Raw genomic sequence first — 23,866 nt, forward strand, 5'->3', positions numbered from 1 at the left:
ACACACGAAACTACACACTCAAAAGGGTGTTTCATATAAGAAAGACTACCATTTCTAGACGGTTGTTCTGAAGTCAGTTTCCTCACTAGAAGATTCAAAAGCCTGACCTGTGAATGTGCCAGGGAAGTGGTCTATTGTTGGAAGGAATGTGTTAAGTGTAAAGAATCAATGGTCTTTATGTGATAAAAGTACTTGTCTGGGAAGGCCCCATACATAACTGAAGTACCCAATGGAATGTATAAAATGATGTGGGGTAAAGCACACACTTTAAAGAGGTTTAAAAAGTACAGTAGAAGAGTTAGCAAGCATATATTTAAAGGCGAGCATTTTTTTTTAAAGGCGAGCATTTTTAAATGAACAGTTTGCAGACTTACCCAGTGTTCTGGACATCACTGGCAAAGCAGAGCTCAAGATCAGGACCGACACGCAGTTCCCGATGATCTGCGGAGGCAGAAGCACACGGGCAGTTAAATAGTCATGACCATTCCACTAACTCCGGCTACCTAGTGCTTGTTCTTGGTCAACTTCTCCAGGACATTTAACATTTTAAAGAATAATCAACTTTTCCTCCAAGTATTTTAAAGTTATCTGTGATATTGCAGTACTTGACACAAATATAAAGTTGGAGAACACTGAAATTACTTTACGTGCATTTTGTGGCTAACAATGTCAAAAAGTTCTTCCTGTCACGTAAAACAGATCCATTTAGTATTTTTGCTGTATTTTAAGCCAAATTGCAGCTCAAGTTCACTTATATAATACCTACTTTGTGCTTACCTACTAAGATAGTTTTAAAAACATCAAATTCCACACCTAAACTCTAGAAATCCACACTTGTTCTTTCATATTAAATAAGAGCAGCTGAAAATACTGATCAATACTGCCATCACTTAAAACTAAACAATGGATACCACAACCTCTTACTCACTTTAAATAAGTCACATTATTACATATGTATGAGCATAAATATAAATATAGATAGATAGGTGAGTGTATATAACCAACTGCTCTCCTTTAGCCAGGCTTAAAAATATAGAGCACATAATGAAGAGAAAACAAAGTAGTAGCTCTTACCAGCCTCTTCTCTATCAGACTGTGGGAATATTTTACCAAGATTCAGTCATTATATAAAATAACAGCCTCTATTATTCTGAAGCCAATGACACTGTAGAAAGTCAAATTAGCCTCAGACTACAAAATGTTTCTGAATAGGATTCTTCCGTCTTACTTTAATTATTCAAATTTAAAATACTTAGTCTCTACTAGTAGTGGCAACCAAGTTCTTCAGATTTCAAAGCCATCTGAAGCACAGTCAGCACAATCAGAGTTACTCATTAGCAGTGGGCTTTCTCTAGCTGAGAAGGGGCCTTTCAGGAGTCTTCCACAGCTACTTAGTGAGCTCTGTAGTTCTGTGCATTTACAAGTGAATGGATGCTGTCCAAGTTAAACAGAGCACATCCTTTCCCACTGATTCCAGTTTGTGTTTACGCAACTTACAAATACCTGTCGTTGCCGATGAGCCACACAGCGTGACAACGAATAAAACAACCTTCATCTCAGAAGGCAGAAGAACGGCTAAGGCCTCCACCAGAGCTTTCCCTCACCTTTGTCATAGTTGTGTCATCCTTCTTGGGTGTAAAGTTTTCAAAAAATCGGAGGCTATAGAAACCAACGACAGACGACACCAGGAGATAGCTGCGAGAATCAAGGAAAACCCTGGAGAAGGGCGCGGGCCTCCCAAGTCCTCAGAGCCTCCCCAAGTCTTCAGGCCACAGGAAAAACAAAACAAAACCAAAGGCGGCTTTGAGTGCTTCGTGAGGACTGACTTGCTTTTCCTCCTAGACAAGTGTCTTGGTACATTAGCACCGTCCCAGAAGCTAGGCAGAGAGCTTGCTAACAGACAGAACGTTCATGTAAGGCAAGGATACAAAATCAAAATGATTTCAAGTGCGGCTCCCACAAAACCAAAAGTGGAGAGAGAGGCATTTCCTATCCCAGGGCCCTGCAGGGGAAAAGGACACTTCTCAGAATCCAGTGACACCGTCGTTTGTTTTCCTAAAGTTGCTGTTTCATAAATGAGGAACGTGGAATACCTCTATCTGTAACACCTCTCCAAGGCTGAGAAAGCACGAAGCCGGGCTGGCTTCCCCACCAACTCACCCACCACCACATTCATTAACAATTTCAGCAAGCTCAAAAGATTTGCTGACCCCAAATGTGATTCTACCTTTCTGGTCAACATCATGGAATTATGCCTATGTTACAAAATATAGAATAATTAGTTACTTGAGAAAAACATTTCAATATTTTTGGGAGTAGACAAGTAGAAAAGGAACAGAATAGATGGCTGTCTGAAAGTTAAGGCAACATGCAAAAAATTACAAACAATGCTAAATGTGAGCTGTGCTTAGAAACACATTGACTGCATATTCCCTTCCCTTTTCCCTATTCTCAGAACTCACAAAAGATGGAACTACTAACACACTTTTAAAAAGTAAAAGCATTAACTTTTCCTATACATACCAATCTCAAAAGCTATCTTTACCTAACTTTTTAAAAAGAAAACACAAAAGGCATTATTTATAAAATAAGAACAGGCAAAATATTCTTAACTAAAGTTGGAACAACAGGGCTGGGAAGGTGGCTCAGTGGTAGAGCGCTTGCCTTGCATGCCTGAGGCCCTGGGTTCGATTCCTCAGCACCACAAAAGCAGAAAAAAAAAAGCCAGAAGTTGCAATGTGGTTCAAGTGGTAGAGCGCTAGCCTTGAGCTGAAGAGCTGAAGGACAGCGCCCAGGCCCAGAGTTCAGGCCCCACGACCGGACCCAATAAATAAATAAATAAATAAATAAATAAATAAATAAATAAATAAAGTTGGAACAACATTTCAAAGACTACTCATCATGAATGATTGAAAGAACTCTCTGAATATGAATGACTATTCCATTATTCAGCATAAATGATAATACAAGAGATAAATGTATAGTTTTCCTAATAAGAAATACATTAATAAATAATATCATATACACTATATGCATTTTAACATAAAAAATAAGAACAGCCAGGGAAATTCCATATATGAACAAAGTAAGGGCAAAGAGTTGATCAGAGAAGAAATGAATGATGCTACAGAAGGTGGTCGAGTTCAGGACAGACAGCCCGAAAGCTGGCACCTCAGCGTTGGAGACGCCTCGCAAGGCCGCCCTCAAGGGAGGAGGAAGGCCAGGAGATTCGCGGAGGTGCACGCGGCTGGCTGAGGGAGGGGCACCTCCCTGCAGGACACCAGAGCACAGAAGGTCTCACCACATAGCCTACGCCATCCACCACTAGCATGCACATACACACACACTGGCCTCGTTCTTTAGGGTTTCATTTCTGAGGAGTTTTATCACTTAAATAAACTTGTCTATTTTTAATCTGCCTTTTACTGTGAACTTTCTATACAATAAGAAAAAGACACTTTTTCTTCCCTACAAATGCATATTGGCCAGAATAGAAAATATTCTGGAGTATTCTGTCCCACGGGAAGCCCATAGCAGAGTAAGGTGATCTATCAATTCACAGACGCGTAGAACATCCCTCACGGTACAAGTTACTCTGCTGTGCACTAAGAAGAATGGTGACGGAAAAAGACACATTGTCTGACTCTCAGAGACAAGCGATTAAGTCTTCCATGTAAAGTCATCCCTAAGTGGGATAGTAAAACTGCTGACTTAGAAAAATATCATTAAAGTCGGGCGCTGGCGGCTCACGCCTGTCATCCTAGCTACTCAGGAGGCTGAGACCTGAGGATTGCGGTTCAAAGCCAGCCCCTGCAGGGACATCTGTGAGACTCTTATCTCCAATAAACCACCAGAAAACCAGAAGTGGAGCTGTGGCTCAAGTAGTAGAGCACTAGCCTTGAGCTGAAGAGCACAGGGGCAGCGCCCAGGCCCAGAGTTCAAGCCCCACGACTGACAAAAAAAACAAAAACAAAAACAAAAAAAGAAAAATACCATTAAATGTCAAAATTCAAACACCAAAACTTACCAGAGACATCTAGAAATGTGTGCCAAGCCGAGTACACCCATACTCCCAGCACTTGGAAAGCTAAGGCAGAAGAACAGGACTGAGGCTAGCACGGGCTACACAGACAGAACCCGTCTCAAAAACACACCAAGTATGCCAAATACAAAGGGAAAGTGTAATCAAAGAGGCTCACTGAAAGAATTTAATAAATTCTTAAACAAGAAGGAAGTGCATCTGACCACCCTTCATAGATCATAAAACCTACAGCTACAACATGATCACTCACACACCCACCGTCTTCCTGTTGTGCTCTTCATGGACTCTATGTTAGCTTGATTGTTCTTAAAGAATGACAGGAAGTGGCGCTGTGGCTCAAGTGGTAGAGCGCTCACCTTCAGCTGAAGAGCTCAGGGTCAGCGCCCAGGCCCAGAGTTTAAGCCCCAACACCAACAAAAACAACAATAACAACAAAAAAAAATTACAAAGACAGACAAGCGTCGGTGGCTCACGCCTGTAATCCTAGCTACTCAGGAGGTTAAGATCTAAGGATCACAGTTCAAAGCCAGCCCAGGCAGAAAAGTCCCTGTGAGACTATTATCTCCAAGTAGCCATCAAAAACTGGAAGTGGTACTGTGGCTCAAGTGGTAGAGTGCTAGCCTTGAGCACAAAGAGGCTCAGGTACAGTGTCCAGGCCGAGTTCAAGCCCCACAACCAACAACAACGACAGAAGAATTAGACAAATTTCAGTAAAATCAAAATACACTCTGCCATATAGATAATCCAAAAGAAAAGAATAGAAACAAAAACGTAGTTCATGGGTAAGGTGAAAGCTCTTCGTAGAAAGACATTCACAGATCCTGAAGTACTCACATGCAGAGAGGTGAATGTCTTCACTTACTTGAAACATTCACCATCTATGGGGACACAGACATTTGCAAACAAAGGTCATTAAAAGCATTTACTTTACCCTCGCTCCCTTTGGCATTGCTGTTTCATCAACCAACAGGCAGAGAATATTGCAAGCCACCAGGAGGACCGAGATGGACTGCAATAGAAAAGTAAGCTGTCAGCTCTTAGTGTCCAAGTAGTTTTGCCAGTATACAAATATTACTTCAGCATAAGTAACCAAATGTATGTTTCAAAATACAGGAAAGGGAGACAAGATCAAAATTCTACATATACAACCAAGTCCCTATATACAAAATCCTAGAATAAACTCAAAGACTTTGCAGATTATTATTATTCTGCGTGCTTTTGCCCATCCTGGGGCTTGAACTCATGGCCTGGGTGATGTCCCTGAGCTTCTGTGCTCAAGAATATCACTCTACCACTTGAGTCATAGCTCCACTTGCAGCATTTTTGGTGATCAACTGGAGATTGGAGTCCCACAGACTTTGCTGCCTAGGCTGGCTCTAAACTGCAATCCTTAGTTCTCAGCCTCCCGAGTAGTAGGATCATAGACATGAGCCACCAGTGCCTGGCATGCAAATTACTATTATAGGGCTGGGAAGGTGGCTCAGTGGTAGAGCGCTTGCCTTGCATGCATGAGGCCCTGGGTTCGGTTCCTCAGCACCACATAAGCAGAAAAAGCTGGAAGTGGTGCCGTGGCTCAAGTAGTAAAGCACTAGCCTTGAGCTGAAGAGCTGAGGGACAGTGCCCAGGCCCAGAGTTCAGGCCCTACAATGGACCAAAAAAAAATTACTATTATTATTATTACTATTATTATTTTAAAAGATAGTAAAACAGATCCATTTACTAAGTGGCCTCACCAACTGGAAACTCACAACTCCACAGACTTCAAAGGTGTAATATTGTCAGAACTTATTAAACAGTGTAATTTATTATCTTTCCACAGGTTCTCTGTTTTAATTTTCAATAAGACACAAGCTGAAGTTCTTGCTTCACCAGGAAATAGTTAATCTTGATGACCTTTTCTAACTACCATTCATTTCTAATTTGTACTACTAAATTTTCACAAATACAGATGTGGACAGATGGATTTTAATCCTGTGGACAGAAAAATCACCTTCCTGGCAGCTACTTAAATGAGGAAGCTGCTATATTCATACGCTAAAGTAAATAAAATGTCATGTTTTATTTAAGCAGTCCAGTAGGCTCTTACGGTCTCAATGAGGAGGAGAACCATAACAGCAGGATACACCAGGTTTCTTTCCCATGCTGAAGCCTTTTTGCGTCTCTCTGTGTGGAAGAAAAAAAGAATTAAACAAAAATCTCAGCAATTTCCACAACTTCAGACACAAATTCATCCCATAGTGGTATAAGCAATGTGCATTATTCTCTTTTGAAAAACATATTTTTTTCACAAACTATTAAAATCAGTTTGCTAAATTAATCAGCTCAATCCCAAGAGCCTTCAAATTTCAGCATAAAAACAATTCAGCACCAGTAACTCACATCTGTAATCATAGCTACACAAGAGGCTGAGGTCTGGAGGATCTTGGTTCAAAGCCAGCCCAAGCAGGAAAGTCCTTGAGATACCACCTCCAAAATAAGCAGCAAAAAAGCCAGCATGGTGGCATGGCCTGAAGGACAGAGTGCCAGGCAGACAAGCAGCCCAGGGAGCACGAGGCTTCAAGTTCAAGCCCCAGCACTGGTAAAAAAAAAAAAAACATTTTCCATGAAAGATATTGTTAACATATTGTTCAAAAATATAGATATAATGCATTTTGTGTAGAGGTACCTATTTATATGAGTCTATATTTGAGTGAATAAAATAATGAATAAAAATCTGCTCTAGACTCAAGTCCCACAGATGAACATGAGTTTTCTAAATGCTGCAAGTTAGAATGGGTGGAGCTGGGAAGGTGGCTCAGTGGTAGAGTGCTTGCCTTGCAGGCATGAGGCCCTGAGTTCGATTCCTCAGCACCACATACACAGAAAAAGCCAGAAGTGGCGCTGTGGCTCTAGTGGTAGAGTGCTAGCCTTGAGCAAAAAGACGCTCAGGGACAGAGGCTAGGCCCCGAGTTCAAGCCCCAGGACTGGCAAAAAAATTAAAAATAAATAAATAAATAAATAAATAAATAAATAAATAAATAAATAAAAATAGAATGGGTGGCCCTAACCACACCAACCCCATGCTACAGGGAAAAAATGAGTTAAACTTTTTGTTGTTGCTGTTGTTGATTGTAGGCTTGAAACTCAGGGCCTGAGCACTGTCCCTGAGCTTTTCCATTCAAGGCTAGCACTCTACCACAGGGAGCCACAGCACCACTTGTGGTTGTCTAGCGGCTCATTGGAGATAAGGATCTCACAGACCTACCTGCCCGGGCTGGCTTTGAAATGCAATTCACAGATCTCAGTCTCCAGAGTAACTAGGATTGCAAGTGTGAGCCACGGGCACCTAGTGGAATCAAACTTTTTAAAAAGCAATCTGTATTAATCTATCAGAGAGTGACCAAGGCAGCAGCCTTTAAGAAGCTGATGGGATAGGGAGAGAGGAGAGCCCAGCCACGTACACCACCTCCCCTGCCGGCCCTGCCAACGTGCGGTCCACATGGACCGGGGGGCTGAGAGAGCACGCAGAAGCCTGTGCAAAACACAGCAAACTTGGCAGAGCTAGGGAGATCAACACTAGGTTTGAGGCTACCACGGCAGCCAGAATTTGAGACATTTTAACTATAGGTAGAAAAACAAGCCGGATACCAGTGGCTCACACCTGTCACCCTAGCTACTCAGGAGGCTGAGATCTGAGGATCGCAGTTCAAAGCCAGACCAGGCAGGAAAGTCCATGAGACTCTTATCTCCAATTAACCACCAGAAAACCAGAAGTGGTGCTGTGGCTCAAGTAGTAGAACACTTGCCTTGAGCTGAAGAACTGAGGGACAGCGCACTGGCCCTGAGTCCCATAACCGACCAAAAAAAGAAAAAAAGAAAAGAAAAGACAAGACATGAACCTGACACTAAGACTACTTTCCCTTCCACATCTCAGTAGCTAAGAGGGTGAGAAGAGGGACAGAAAAGACACAGTAAAAACGCTGTTAAGACCAAGTTTCTCAGAGGCAAAATTAGTATTAGCATGAACATTTGAGTGAAGTAAGACAACCCCCCCCCCATGAGTGTTTCTCAAGCAGCGGCTACAAGAGCACTAGAAACACAAACCAGAAATCAACCAATCAAAACACCACTGAGCTGGAACAGAGGCTGACACTTTTAATCCCCGAGGACCAGGATCAGAGCCAGCTCTGGAGACAAATGCACCAGATTCTTGTCTCCAGGTAATCAGCACAACGCTGGAAAGGGAGGTGTGGCTCAAGTGTGCCCGAAGTGATGGAAAGGGAGGTGTGGCTCAAGTGTGCCCGAAGTGATGGAAAAGCCAATGAGAGCGCAAAAAGGTAAAACAGAAACAGACAAGTGAAACGTCATTTTCCATTCTCCAACCCAGTAGATGTTTAAAATCCCCATGCGGCCGGTGTCAGCACGGACGCGGGACAATGAGACACGTTGCTGCGGGCCCGCGGGGTTGGAAACGATACAAACACCAGGAAGGGTTGGCGTTAGCCTAAAAAGCTGAACATGCGCATGTGCAACAATCCTCCAGCTCAATCTCCAATATATGCCCTGAAAAATCCTCTACGAAGAGATACACACAGAGTGTTTATAGCAACATCATTCATACGAGCAAAAGACGAAGCCACTGTTGAAATCCATCAAGAGCAGGAGGACTGAAACAACTTCTGGACAACATGTCATTTACAGAAATGACAATAACTTGAACATATGCGTTTTAAAAACATGGGGATGGGAAGGTGGCTCGGTGGTAGAGTGCTCGCCTTGCACACATGAGGCCATAGGTTCGATTCCTCAGCACCCCATGAGCAGAAAAAGCTGGAAGTGGCGCTGTGGCTCAAGTGGTAGAGTGTTAGCCTTGAGCAAAAGAAACTTAGGAGGGCTGGGAAGGTGGCTCAGTGGTAGAGTGCTTGCCTTGCATGCATGAGGCCCTGGGTTCGATTCCTCAGCACCACATGAGCAGAAAAAGCTGGAAGTGGAGCTGTGGCTCAAGTGGTAGAGCGCTTAGGTTTGAGCTGAAGAGCTGAGGGTCAGCGCCCAGGCTGAGTTCAGCCCCACAACCACAACAACAACAAAAAACCCAAACATAATTACATTTTCCACTTCTGAAGATGGAATAGTAACAGTAAACAGACTTACCTATCAACCTGTAACAATTAAAAAAGCAAAGCTATCTTAGTTGGGCACCTGAGGCTCACGCCTGTAATCCTAGTTACTCAGGAGGCTGAGATCTGAAGATTTCAGTTCAAAGCCAACCTACACAGAAAGTCTGTGAGACTCTTTTTTTTTTAAGGCAAGGTAAGCTACTTGAGATTTAGTTGTAAAGTATAAAGATGCATTTACTGGCCTAACTTTTTTTATTTTTTTATTTTTATTATAAAGGTAATATACAGAGGGGTACCTTTTTCCTCATTGCAATTAACCACCAAAATGCTGGAAGTGGAGCTGTGGCTCAAATGATAGAGTGCTACCCTTGAGCACCGAAGCCAGTGCCAGCATCTGAGTTCAAGTCCGCAAACAAGCAAGCAAGTAAGCAAAGCGATTCAGGAACTGAGATCTGAGATTTAGGGTTTGAAATCACCTGGACTCAACAAACTCGGTTTTGTGTGAGCCACTGGCTCCTGGATTGCTTTGCTTGCTTATTTGTTTGTTTTTTTGTGTGCTGGTCCTGGGACTTGAACTCAGAGCCTAGATGTTGGCACTGGCTTCAGTGCTCATGGGTAGCACTCTATCACTTGAGCCACAGCTCCACTTCCAGCATTTTGGTGGTTAATTGGAGATAAGGAAAAAATAAAATTGAAAAAGGTCAGGCGCAGTAAATGCATCCTTATACTTTACAAATAAATCTATAGAATAGATTTTATAGATAAATAGAATAAAATTGAATAAATAGAATAGACTTTATAGATAAATAGAATTATGTATTTTAACCAGAATTAACATCTTGGGAAAAATATTTTTTATTTTTAATTTATTTTTGCTACTTCATTGGAAATGAGTTTTTGTTTTGTATTTATACAAAGAATATGAATGAATACATACGCTCTTCCCAAAGACCTTACCCAGACCAAAAATTTCTAATATAAACTAAAAGCTTCACAAATTTTCTAGTTTCTAGACTACAGTAAATTCTTTAATAACAAACCAAGACAATACAGAAAGCACGAACAAAAGTACAGTACCTAATTTTGCCTTCAGAATCTTTACATTATCAAGTTCTTGTTTCAGCTCTGTTATGTTGAATTCCACTGGTGAAGCCAGCCCTACCCAAAGCAAAAAAAAAAAAAAAAAAAAAAAAAATTAGAAGCATAACACAGAACTTCTAGTACTTTACAGCATAGTTATTTAATTAAAATCTGAAACGTCACTGCAAAATCTGATAGCTGAGAGTCTTACAGAAAAGTACATTCACATCTTTACTATTATAACCACCACATTCTTGCTGATTATAAGTCACATTTTCTACGAAACTTCTTGCCTTGGTAAAACCCTTACTGTCTTTTCTTCCTCACGCAAGCTGACAAGCAAGGAGTCACAGCACAAAAGCTCTCTTCTCCACGCCGCCCTCCTCACAGGACAACAGTCCACAGTCTCTTCACCTTCACGCCTCATGTCTACACTGCTGGGTTTGGTTTGTGTTTTCTACAAATGAGGTCCAACAGGGCACATCTTGCCATCTGCCCTGGCACCTCCACGGACAGGGCCGCCCCGTGCCTCTGGAGCACGCTCACAGGATGCATGCAGTATAGTGTTACTCCAAAGTATTCCGCTTATGAACACTCTGGCTTTCCTCAATTTTTGCTACTCTAAGTGGTATGATAAATGTTAATGGGTTACAGAGCCACGGCGTTTTCATACTGTTATGTCTGTAAGGCAAATTCTCAAAATTCAAACTGCTGAGTCACAAGATGTGAGCATTTACAATTTTAAGACATAATTAAAGGTTATAGTCCCAAAATGTTACCACCTACTGTAATAACTCAAATTACTACAATAATGTATATTTCCATAATAGCTTTCGAAGGATATTTTCAAAATCTTCCCCTGCACTGCATGTGGTAACGCCAACTTCTGGGACCTTCGTTAGTTCGCCAGGCATCTCCCTAAACGCCAGTGGTCAGATCTTAACCTCTCCACAATCTACATGAGGATCTTCCTATTTTTCCTGCTTTCTCTGTTAGTCTGAAACAGAAGAATTAAAATTTCCCCAAAACAAATGTGCTCTCCTTAGGATTCCTTCACATTTGAGAGTTCCTGTTTTCATTATGAATGTATATTTAGCTACTGAAGTTTTACTTTGTTGTACGGCTAAAAATAATCCAATTCTTTACAACTGACATTCTATTTTATGACGGTAAATTACTTCCGTTTTTGTTTTTTGTGCTTTGTTTCCCTTCTCCAGATCAATCTATTTTTTTTGTCTAGCAAAATATAATCATTACAGTTGTACAAAGGACTTAGTTACCATTCAAAAAATCGTTTTATAAGTGCAATGCATCCTGATTGACGCTGCCTGTTCCTCACCCGTACCTCCCAATCTGCCCCTCCCCTAAATTTTCTTAACCTCACAGGCTACCATTGACTAGTACAGCAGTGTGCACCCCTCCTTTCAATCGCTGGTCTGTGCCTTTCCCTCTGCTTTTGTCACACTAGTTTCCTGGTATTCATTTTGTTGGAGTGTGAGTTCATTTTTCTAAGGACTTACACCATTTGAATTCTCCCCAGCAAATTTCGGTTAATATATTTGTGTGCGCTTGCATACAGTTCGTATGTTTTCTTGTACATTTATAAATTAGTTCTAGCTTCCACATATAAGAGAAAATATGTGTCCTTTGTCTTTGACTTCACTTAACATAATTTTTTCCCAGGTTAACTCATTTCTTTGCAAATGATGCAATGTTGTTTTCCTAATGGTTGATTAAAAACTGTATACTTTTTCTTGACCCATTGAATCTTAGGATAGGTTTAAGCTGTATCAGAATTCACTGGTGATAAGCAACTGAAATTGACTCTCCACTTAAACCCAAAAAGAAATTCATGAGCTCCAAGGACAGCACAAAACTTCCCATCTCCACCATCTGCCCGGCAGGCTCCGCCCTCACAGAGTGTCCAGGCAGGAGCAACTTTGGCTTCCGAGTCAGGAAAAGCAGAGAACTTCTGACAAGCAGTTCCCTAGATCTTATCTAACAGGAACACTGCAAAGATTTTGGCTTCACTGGAAGAAAGAGCAAACAGCAGCTGAAGCAAAAATTATGCATGTTAAACAACCCATTGATTAGCTCTGTTCTTTAATAGTCCATTTACACGGGGTAAAATATAGTACTTGCACTCAGTATAACAGCTAATAGACTTCGCTTTATACCTTTCCTACTATTTGCCTTTGCGATCAGTGGGTTTTTTTAAGTTTTATCTTTATCAGAACAGAGTGTACACATAGCTCAGCATCGAACGCTGTTCAGACTTGTTACATGCCTGCCGCGCTCCTAATCCTGCCGACCAAGGATGGCTGCCTCCCAGTGGGTTGGTGGTCCTTGGGTTCTCTCGCCACGATGTCTCAGTTCCCAGCAGTGAGCTCTGCCTGCACCTTCCCTACAGGACAGGAGGCAAAAGTGTCTGCACTTTCTAATCCTCACTCAGTCCTTTCTCCCAATAGGACGCACTGGTAATTTTGGCTAGATTGATGTTCTATGTCTACACTATAATATTTCAACACAAACTCTATCCACAAGGCCAAGTATAACCCATCTTCCTTTCTTCCTCAATATTCTACCCGGCTTCCTAGAATGAGAAATTATTTTTAACTGCCTTATTTTCCTGTGCATTTATCATTAATTCAAACTCCAATTATCTCTACTTTCTCTTGGTTATATTGTGAGCTTTAGCCTCTTAAGGAAGTAGCTCCAGCTGGATGCTGGTGGTTCACACCTGTAATCCCTAGATAACGAGAGGCTGAGATCGGAGGACTGTGGCTTGAAGCCAGAACAAGCAAAACAGTCCCTGTGAGATTCTCATTTCCAATTAACCACTCAAAAAACAGAAGTGGAGCTGTGGCTCAAAGTAGTACAGTGCTAGCCTTGAGTAAAAGAGCTCAGGGACCGTGCCCAGGCCCTGAGTTCAAGCCCCACAAATAGTAGCTCCTGCACTCCTGAGTGGTCCAGAGGCCACTGCGCTCACAGACACCTGTTCCGCAGAGCCCTCTCCAGCTCTTCCTGCATGGCTCTTTCCTCGCTTCGGTGGTGCCTAGCTCTAGCGGCTTGCTAAGAAAAGATGACTCAAAGAAAATTACTTGAAATTAAGCATAGATGGAATTTATCAAGTGAACATTAATTTAGGGGGTTTGAATTAGTAAGAGTGGTAGCCAGTGAGTGAAAGCGTCAGGTACCGAGTTCAAGTCCCAAATTTGGATTTTTCTTAAAACACACACACACACACACACACACCAATTTTTCAGAAACCATTTGTATTAGTTTCTTGTCACTGTGACAAGTATCTGGAGGAACTAGTTACAGGAAGATTTGTTTTCACTTGTGCTTTCAGAGGTGGTGGTCCCGGGGCAGCTGGGCGCATTGCTGCAGGCCTGACACAGGCAGGGAGTCGCTGGTCCCGGGGGAGCTGGGCGCATTGCTGCGGGCCTGACACAGGCAGGGAGTCGCTGGTCCCGGGGCAGCTGGGCGCATTGCTGCGGGCCTGACACAGGCAGGGCATGGTGGTCCCGGGGGAGCTGGCGCATTGCTGCAGGCCTGACACAGGCAGGGCATGGTGGTCCCGGGGGAGCTGGCGCATTGCTGCGGGCCTGACACAGGCAGGGAGTCGCTGGTCCCGGGGGAGCTGGGCGCATTGCTGCGGGCCTGACACAGGCAGGGCATGGTGGTCCCGGGGGAGCTGGCGCATTGCTGCGGGCCTGACACAGGCAGGGAGTCGCTGGTCCCGGGGGAGCTGGCGCATTGCTGCGGGCCTGACACAGGCAGGGCATGGTGGCAGCGGAAGCTCATGGCAGAAGCTGCTTATGCCCTGGCAGCCGGGAAGCACAGAGGAGGCAAGGGACAAAATGTCCTTTGAGGACAGACCATCAGGAGGCCCCACCTCCTAAAGCTGGAAGCCAAGCCTCGGCGCAGAACCCGTGGAGAACCATGTCGTATGCGCACTATCACCCCAGCTGGAGGAGTTGCTTCTGAGGTCTGCAGAAAGTCTTGTTCCATAAATGTCTGCTACTCAGTCCTCCCGTGTCATCTCCTGGGAATCCATCTTCATGAACTGCATTGAGCACAAGGGATGCTTTGACTCCTGCCTTTTTCTCCTGATTCTCTCTTTGCTTTTTTTTTTTTTTTGGGGGGGGGGGGTCAGTCATGGGGCTTGAACTCTGGGCTTGGGCGCTGTCCCTGTGCTCTTCAGCTCAAGGCGAGCTCTCTCTTTGCTTTCTACCTGGAATTCCTGTTATGTGGATGGTTCATAGTATCATTAAGTGGTTCTCTGACATTCTTAACTCTTCTCTCCTGTTTTCCCTATTTTTGTCATTTTCTGGAAGAATTGTTTTTTTTTGGTCGGTCGTGGGTCTTGAACTCTGGACCTGGGCACTGTCCCTGAGTTCTTCCTGCTCAAGGCTAGCACTCTACCACTTGAGCCACAGTGCCACTTCCGGTTTTCTGAGTAGTTTATTGGAGACAAGAGTTTTTTGGACGTTCCTGCTAGGGCTGGCTTTGAACCTCAATCCTCAGATCTCAGCCTCCTGAGCAGCTAGGATTACAGGCGTGGGCCACTGGTACCCAGCTTCTTCCATGTTCTTATATCTAACTTCCAATAATTCCTTTCTGCTCACCAGATATTCTGAGTGTGATGTGACCTCAGCTTGTAGGAATGCATCGTTAGATATTCTCCCATGCATATGGAGCCTTCATGCGTGGTCTTCTTGATTTGTTCATGCTGGAAGGCCTTAGTTGTCTACTTACGTTTCTAAATGAAGCAATAGAAATGCTGCTTTGGAACTCAAAACTGTATGGGTGGAGCTTGACAAGAGATTTCCTGTAGGAGAAGCTGACATTCTATTATCAGCCCTGTAGAGTTTTCCTCTCAGGCTAGACAGATACTCCAACTAAGACCTCCTCACTTCCTTCTACCTGTCCACTAAAGGAAGCTGGCACCTGTATGTTCCGTCTACCTGAACTCTCACACTAACTGTACCCCAGATCCTCACTTAGCTGCTGAGACGGGAGAGGCAGGCGTCTGGTAGCTTGAATGGACAGAAGGATGTGCAGCTCAGTTCAGCACGGGATTTCCCAGCACTCTGCCTGGTGTAGCTCTCACCATGTCATCTGGAACGCCCTTCTGGGGCTCTGGGGTACTCCAGGGACACTGGGCACAGGAGACTTCGGATTCAGCTTCACTGGGTCAGCTACACCGACAACTTCCACGCTTTACTCATTTGCTAAATTCCAAAACTGCGTCTTGATTTTTCTCCTCCAAAATGTTCATGCTTTTAGGCTTGCCTTCTCGCAAACAAGTTCCCAAGTGGGTTTCCCAGCCGCTCGGCAGCGACGTCAGGAGGCTAGCCTGTGTCACCCGCAGGCTCGTCTGACCGGCACACCAAGACGTGGTCCTTCGTTCAAGTAGCTCTGGAACTTCAACGTGATGTAACTTGTTCTTCATTTCTTCTTTTTTTTCTTTCTAGTAGAATTTTATTTATTCTCTTCCTCATCTCATTCCTAGGACCAATGTTACATGGTCCTACTCCTACTCTTACAGAACACCTTTCTGGGTAACTTACCTTGCCAAGGTGAAAAAGGACAATTATATCTAACCATTTTCTCACTCTTTCCCACCCACTTCTTCAACGGATGAGACTTAGTTCAAAACTATTGCTAAACTTTTCCTTCAGTGTGGAAATTACACCAGTGCCAAGCACAAATTAGGTACTAAGTATACAGATATAAAATAAACAAATGAATAGTGCTTGTTTTGTCCTAATAGCTAAATGACCTCTTTGGGAACATGTGATTTCTAACAGTCTCATCCTCTGCTCATACATGCAGATATTACTCAGTGACCCCCAGCAAGATGCAAATGGGAAATACCATGTTGATCTCTTTTGCCTGTGCAAGTAACCTTTATTTGTGAAAGTTTGAGTTTTCACAGGTGCTCAGCATTTTCTATTTTTGGAATTCAAGAATCATATAGGATAGGTCCTCATTTTTTTAATTTTATGTTTTAGGTTGGAAGTTTAGGGCATTTGCAAAGCATACACAGTCTTATAGCTGTGGATTCCATCCTTACCACCACAAAATACACACACACACACACACACACACACACACACACACACACACACACACACACACACACACACACACACACACACACACATGTATGGGCACACATCTACAGTTTTCCTTTTAATCTTGCCCCAGAAGTTTAGGGCATTTGCAAAGCATACACAGTCTTATAGCTGTGGATTCCATCCTTACCACCACAAAATACACACACACACACACACACACACACACACACACACACACACACACACACACACATGTATGGGCACACATCTACAGTTTTCCTTTTAATCTTGCCCCAGACTCTCTGACCTTTTCATCTTTATTCAGATCTTTCTGCAGCTCACTGAAATTTTCCCCCAGTTTTTTACTTATCTACCTTCTTCTCTCTCTCCTTTTTCCTCCTTCTAGATGCCTATTATTTACGTTAAATGTCTTACTTCTGTAATCAATGTCTTGTGTTTAATATGATTTCCTTGTGTTTATGCTTTTGGTCGCTCTTCCACTTGATCTACCAAATAATTCATTTAACTTTCAGAAGGACTATACTAAGTTTCATACTGCTGCTACAGCAAATTATCATAAAGCTTGAGGATTGAAACGAGAGTTTGGGGATTTTTTTCCTTGCAGTTTTTGAAGCCAGAAGTCCGACAATCAAAGGGTCAGTGGGACTGTGTTCCTTCTGGACACTAGGGCGAACTGTCTCATCAGCTCCAGCTCCTGAGGCCACTGCCAACGCTAACCCTCCTGCCTCAGTCCTTCACTGTGCTCCCAGGCCTTACCAGGTCTTACCTCAGCCGTGTTTACCAAGCCCGGTCTTGTCATTTAAGGAACTGGGCGCTAGGAACGATGTATCAGAGGATCACTGTCCTGTCTACCTTAAGCACTACCTTTTCTTCTGTCGAGTTTTTTCATTTTTTTATTTCCTTGGCAGTCTTGTCCTGTACTGCTGACACCTTAATGTTATTACTTCTGCAAGCTAAATACAAATTCTTAGCCGTCTCTCCTATTAACCGTTAATGCAAGTGGGAGCCATTTGTTTCAGATAATCATCCTGGTCTTCCTTACTCAGCACTATACAAGAGCAGTTGTCCTCCGTCATCTCTTTCATACCTTGTCCGACAGTCCCAAATGCAAGGACCCACCAGCCACGGGCCTCAGCAATCCCTGGTCTTTGGGACGAGGCACAAGCCACGGAGATTCAGCCCAACAATTCAAGGTCGACAGTGGCAGGCAGAGCCGTAGCAAGGGGTACCAGGAACCCCACCAAGGGAATATACTCAAAAGCCCAGGAAATCACAGTCTCAGTCCATGTCTCTTAAAAGCAAAGCCTGCACCCTCTGCCTCTCCTTCCTCACTGTTACTAGAGAAATCCTCTATACTGTCTTTTGAAGAACCTGTGATCACAGATGCACTGACACACACTCATTACTCATTCTGCTTGCAACTATATAACATATTTTTAAGAGACTGAAAGCAAACATAATACACAGACACTCAAGTACTGTGACCCAATGCTACTATAGTCTGGCTACAAACTTAGTTTTGAGTTTCTGGCAGCCAAAGCAAAAAAGGAAGCAATCAAGTTACAGAATTAATGAACATTTCCATCTAACAAGATTTATGAAAGATGGTAGAGTGGTTTCAAGTATCTCTGGTCTAAATTTAAACAATTTAAGTCTTTCCATAAGTATATTTAACTCCTTATCGCTATTATTTATACATTATTCTATGTGTATCTGCAATTAACTCATTCAACTTCTATATGTCACTAATTAGAAATATAATTCTAAATTACCTTTCATTCCCTATACTTGTAAAGAAGTAGTACTCCAATAACTAGTTCAAGGCTAGAAAAAAATCTAATAAGTATACAGAATTTGAAAGGAAAGGACATCAGAATAGACAGTACAACTGCTGCCAATAATACAGCCATAGACTCTGAAAGGGGAAGTGACGAAAGGGGAAACACCAACCAAGAAGCAACATATTCATGACCTGATGCAATCTACCTCTGTCATCTGCTTAAATGATCATTTTAACATTTAAAGCTAAACAAAATCAAGAGGCTCTGCCTACTCACTGCCTACCTGTGGGTCTGTCCACACAGCACCTACCTGTGAGTCTGTCCACACAGCACCTACCTGTGAGTCTGTCTACACAGCACCTACCTGTGGGTCTGTCCACACAGCGCCTACCTGTGAGTCTGTCTACACAGCATCTACCTGTGGGTCTGTCTACACAGCACCTACCTGTGGGTCTGTCTACACAGCATCTACCTGTGGGTCTGTCTACACAACGCACACAGTGCCTACTTGTGAGTCTGTCTACACAGCGCCTACTTGTGGGTCTGTGTACACAGCGCCTACTTGTGAGTCTGTGTACACAGCGCCTACTTGTGGGTCTGTCTACACAGCGCCTACTTGTGAGTCTGTCCACACAGCGCCTACCTGTGAGTCTGTCCACACAGCGCCTACTTGTGGGTCTGTCCACACAGCGCCTACTTGTGAGTCTGTGTACACAGCGCCTACTTGTGGGTCTGTCCACACAGCGCCTACTTGTGAGTCTGTCCACACAGCGCCTACTTGTGGGTCTGTCTACACAGCACCTACTTGTGAGTCTGTCCACACAGCGCCTATTTGTGAGTCTGTCCACACAGCGCCTACTTATGTATCTATCTACACAGCGCCTATTTGTGGTTCTTTCTACACAGCTCAGCACAAATGTCTAGACCACTCAGAGTTCGATTTCAAGGAGAATAAAAGAAGTAACATTTCTGAAATGTTGTGCTTTTATTTCAGATGATCCATCTCTAGGCACACAGTAGGTGAATACTGGGCTTCCACAGAAAAATCAAGAATGGGTTTTATTGACCTCAATTAAGTCATTCTTTTATTCATCTAAACCAACACACTTTTCAAGATATTACCATACTTTATTACATGGCAATATAATACCTACATAAAAATATTAAGCTTTTTGTAGAGTATTTTCTTATAAATGACCGTAGGAGATGGTGGCTATTGTATAGAATCATGATGATCTACACACAAACACTGAAACTATGTGGCCTTAAGTTGCACTGGAAAATGAAAATATCCTTAAAACTGTATTATCATTACTTTATTTCAAAATAAATCTAAAATGTTTAATGTCGGCATTGTCTAGTCAATAAGTCAAATTGGTAGACAAACCTGTTTGGACAAGTCATGAAAAATAAAAAGGGATTCTCCAAGAAAACCACAAAGCAGCTCATTTAAGGTCAATTTAACGGTATTATTCTGTTTTTCTTCCAGCCCCGACATAAGATTTCACTACCTCAAAGGAAATTGTAAGAGTATCTATTTGCATTCCCCCCAGGTGATTGGCAGTTCAACACCAATTAGTTCAAAATTACACTGTTACTAGCATGCAATAAAAACAACACCTTTCATCTTTCTTAACAGGGAAGAATACCTTCAGAGCCAATAACTTTGATCAAATAAGTATTTTTGATCCTGCCCCGCCCGTCTCTTTGGATTCAGGAAAACTAATAGCTGAAGGCAAAATTTCCCAGCTTTATTCTTAAGCTGAAAAACTAATGTGGTATTGAAAACATTTTGCTCCCAAGATAACAGAATTTCCCAAACTCCAGCATTTCTCCAGTAATTAACCTGTCCTTCTGCTTCATGAAAAACAGATTCAATGCACGGTAAGACAGCCTTCATGTTAAAAGCCTGTGGTGTCTTCATAGAACCCTGAGCTCAATCTGGTTGCCAACAGCGTGATCCAGTGTGGTCCAGTACTGACCACGGCACTGGACGGGGCCTGAGGGTCACCACAGGGCTGCTGAGGTGGGGACATGGCTGGATGGGGCCGGAGGGTCACCACAGGGCTGCTGAGGCTGGGGACCTGGCTGGACGGGGCCGGAGGGTCACCCAGGGCTGAGGCTGGGGACATGGCTGGACGGGGCCTGAGGGTCACCCAGGGCTGAGGCTGGGGACCTGGCTGGACGGGGCCGGAGGGTCAGCACAGGGCTGAGGCTGGGGACATGGCTGGACGGGGCCTGAGGGTCACCACAGGGCTGAAGACAGGGACATGGCTGGACGGGGCCTGAGGGTCACCACAGGGCTGCTGAGGCTGGGGACATGGCTGGACGGGGCCGGAGGGTCAGCACAGGGCTGAGGCTGGGGACCTGGCTGGACGGGGCCAGAGGGTCAGCACAGGGCTGAAGATGGGGACATGGCTGGACGGGGCCTGAGGGTCACCCAGGGCTGAGGCTGGGGACCTGGCTGGACGGGGCCGGAGGGTCACCCAGGGCTGAGGCTGGGGACCTGGCTGGACGGGGCCGGAGGGTCACCCAGGGCTGAGGCTGGGGACCTGGCTGGATGGGGCCGGAGGGTCAGCAGAGGGCTGAGGCTGGGGACATGGCTGGACGGGGTGTGTCTCGCTATTCCCCAACCCTTCACTTTTCAGAACATTGGCGGTATTGAAACTCAGGAAAAATGAAACAACTACCTCTTCTGTGTTCTTAGGAATAATGAATACAGGTTTTAGTGGGAAAGGCTTTGTTCAAAGATTAGAATCAGGCAGGAAAGTAACTGCTACCAAAAAACGATACACCAACTTTTTATCATGAAGATGAAAATAGTATCCAACAAAACCAAACTATTCAGTTCAAAGGCTACAATATTTTTAAGTAAATTACATGAAAAGAACTGTGGAGGTTTTGAACTTAAATAACAAAAAATAATTTCTATTCATTAGGATACTTCTAAAGTTACCCAGTACACCCATGGGCTATATGCACACTAAGGCTAATTATTTCAATTAATGCCGCTGCATTACTTAAACATTTAAGCATGTTAATGATACATGTATCCTTACTGGGAAGGAATTACAAAAGATCGTCTACCACGATTAATGTAATGGGACTTTCTGTTGACCCCCACTTCGGGATCCCACAGCAGAAGTGGCAGGAGATTGCTCATCTGTGGGCATAATCGCAGGGAATCACCTCATGCTGCCCCTCAGGTTGGTCTGCCGACCACGGCCCTGCCTGTCCTTCCTCCACATTCTCGAAGAGATCCTGTCTTTTATCCTCACCAAATGTCCCTTCCCTTTCCTCTTCAAGTCTATAGTAAAACGACAGCTCTCTGCCCTATGCTCTTTGCACCACTGCCCGCACACCTGCCCGCACACCTGCCGCACATCTAACAAGGTGGGGTCAAGAGCATAGTGTGGAGAGGGCTAACAAACCCCAGCTCCCGTGGCGGGTGCTTGGGCGGAAGGATGCTTGGGCTCCCTGCAGCCAGTGAGCGGGCGGCAGGGGCCTGGGGCAGCAGGCTCAGCAACCTCGGATCCGTGCTCACAGCTCACCCATGGGGTGGGATGTCCCACACCACGGGCTCGGAGGCCAAGATCTGGAAGAAAGAGAAGGGAAACTGCACAAACGCTTCAAGGGAAGAGGCTCTGCGAGGGGAGCAGTGGGGAGACTGTGGGAGACGCCTCATCTCAGAGACAGACACGTGGAGACCAACTAGGAAGCTACTGCAAAGATTAGCCTCACCACAGAGCAACGGAGCTCAGTCCAGAGGAGGCAGTACGGTGGGGACAGTCAGCTTCCAGGACGCTTCGAAAGCCAGAGTCAGCCGCTCTGCAGAGAGACTGTGAGCGCTCAGCCTGAGCGCTCAGACACTGCCCTACGGAGGTGAGCTGCAGCAACAGACGCAGAGCTAGGGAGCCGTGTCTTGGGGTGGCACTGACACGGTGTTTAAGATACCCACTGAACACCCACAGGGAAAGGCTACTGGCAGCTGGGTCCTGTGCCAGTTAACAGATGGCGTTTAAAACTGGATGTGGGACGGGACTGCAAACCGGTGAGTGCAAAGAAGCCGAAGGGAAAAGAGGTGATGCTGTGAACACAGAGGGAGAAAAAACAGCAAAGACGACCACTAAGTTACTAGGAAAAGCTACTGGAGGGAAAAGAGGTGATGCTGTGAACACAGGGGGAGAAAAAACAGCAAAGATGACCACTAAGTTACTAGGAAAAGCTACTGGATACGTGGAATGTTACATTCCCAAAAACAAGGTATGGTTGTCCCTCTGAACCCCAGCTATTCAGGAGGTAAAGAAACGTGATCCACGAGACTCTGAAGTTTTATCTACAGATTCAAGGTCCTAGTCACATGCTTGAAGAAGGCAGGCAGCAGGACCAGGAAGGCCTGCAGGGAGCAGAAGGAGGTAGGTAGAGCCACAGCCCAGACCAAGTCCACACCAGGAGTCAGGATAAGGAGCGTAGGCGCATTCAGGCCCTGATTCCAGTGGCCTGAGTAGATATAAGCTGAGCAGTGGGTGTGAGGAAATGGGTGGGTAGTAAGGACAAGCTCCCAGCTAGCGGACTATTGGAGCCCTATGGTGAAGAACTATAGGAAATGGAGGACAGAAATGGAAAACCAGAGCATGGCTGAGGGGTGCCAGAAGCAGCAGCTACTGCTAAGGACAAGGCCCAGACCACACAACAGGAAGACAGACCACCAGAAGAGAAGGAGCTGGAGCTTGCAGTGCTCTGGGAAGGCAGTGGGCAAGGAACAAGGCCCCCCACCGCAGGAGTGAGTCAGAGAGGGATGAGGGAGAGTAGGTGATCAGGAATGAGGACTGGAGGGACGATGGGGAAAGAGTACATGGGCTGACGGAACAGTGAAAAGGGTGAGGAGTAGAAATGGTGGGGAAAGACATGGTCGGGGGGGAACATTAGAGAATGGGGACCAGAGGGGATGATGGGGCGGGGAGCATTTGGAGTGCTGGAGAGCAGCACACAGTGCAGGATAATAATGAAGCGCACTGAGGGGTGAAGTGGGGACGGGGGGGGGGGTAGGCAGGGGGTAAACAGAGCCACAATCACAGGAAGGGGGGAGTGAACAGAGCCCCAATCACAGGAGGGGGGGAGTGAACAGAGCCCCAATCACAGGACAGGAGGGTGCACACCGGGGGGGGGGGGGACAGACAAGGGGAAGTGTGCCACTCCAGGAAAGGCACGGAGAAGAACAGTGCTGAGAAGTCCAAGTTTCCTTGAGCAAGAAGGGGAGGCTGAGACTCTGGGTTTTACTGACGGGTTAACTTGATTTTAAGCAGGCTGGCAGAAGCTGTAGGAGCTAGTGGAAAAGCAGAAAATTCTGGGTCCAAAATGGGTTGGGCAGACACAGGTGCAGGAGGTCTGACTCTTCTGTGCTTAAGAGGAGGCCAGTGCTCGGAGCAAACACAGGCACAGGAAGGGGTGGGAGTTTTGCCAGGACACAGGAGTTCTACAGGCCTCTCCCCACCCTACACATGCTGGTGGAGCACAAAGAACAACAACAAAAACACCTTCATCAAATATGGACATCCACAGTTGGTCTTGCTCAGGAGCACACAGAACCCTAGTCCTCTGCTTCTCTTCCTTAAGTGTTTAGGACACCCTCTGTATGACACAATTATTCTCTTGTAGTTGACCCTTGGTGGTGCCAGCCAAGCACTCTATGACACAGCCACCCTGGTAATTTTGAAAATTCAACTCCAGGAACAGAACAGCTACCACAACTGATCCTAC

The 23,866-nt window shown here is 44.8% G+C and overlaps 1 protein-coding gene across 11 annotated transcripts in view; it reads right to left on the bottom strand.

Moving 5' to 3' along the window:
* Lmbr1 (limb development membrane protein 1) overlaps positions 1-23,866 on the bottom strand; it is a 125,892-nt gene that overhangs the window by 21,487 nt on the left and 80,539 nt on the right. For 8 of the 11 annotated variants that reach the window (XR_011366974.1, XM_069997178.1, XM_069997176.1 and 5 more), the window contains 6 exons: positions 10,216-10,296; positions 6,129-6,205; positions 4,974-5,051; positions 1,929-2,002; positions 1,605-1,695; positions 375-441 (listed from right to left, as the gene is read on the bottom strand). Coding sequence is in view for 10 of the 11 variants with exons in the window: in XM_069997178.1 (XP_069853279.1) it covers positions 375-441; positions 1,605-1,695; positions 1,929-2,002; positions 4,974-5,051; positions 6,129-6,205; positions 10,216-10,296 (468 nt within the window). In the remaining variant the exon portion in view is untranslated. The remainder of the gene's footprint in view (positions 1-374; positions 442-1,604; positions 1,696-1,928; positions 2,003-4,973; positions 5,052-6,128; positions 6,206-10,215; positions 10,297-23,866) is intronic. The other 3 variants (XM_069997181.1, XM_069997175.1, XM_069997173.1) reach the window with 2 other exon arrangements.

Source organism: Dipodomys merriami, unplaced genomic scaffold (assembly GCF_024711535.1).
Source record: "Dipodomys merriami isolate MVZ:Mamm:240054 unplaced genomic scaffold, mDipMer1.0.p SCAF_5, whole genome shotgun sequence".
In the NCBI taxonomy this organism is placed as follows: domain Eukaryota; kingdom Metazoa; phylum Chordata; class Mammalia; order Rodentia; family Heteromyidae; genus Dipodomys; species Dipodomys merriami.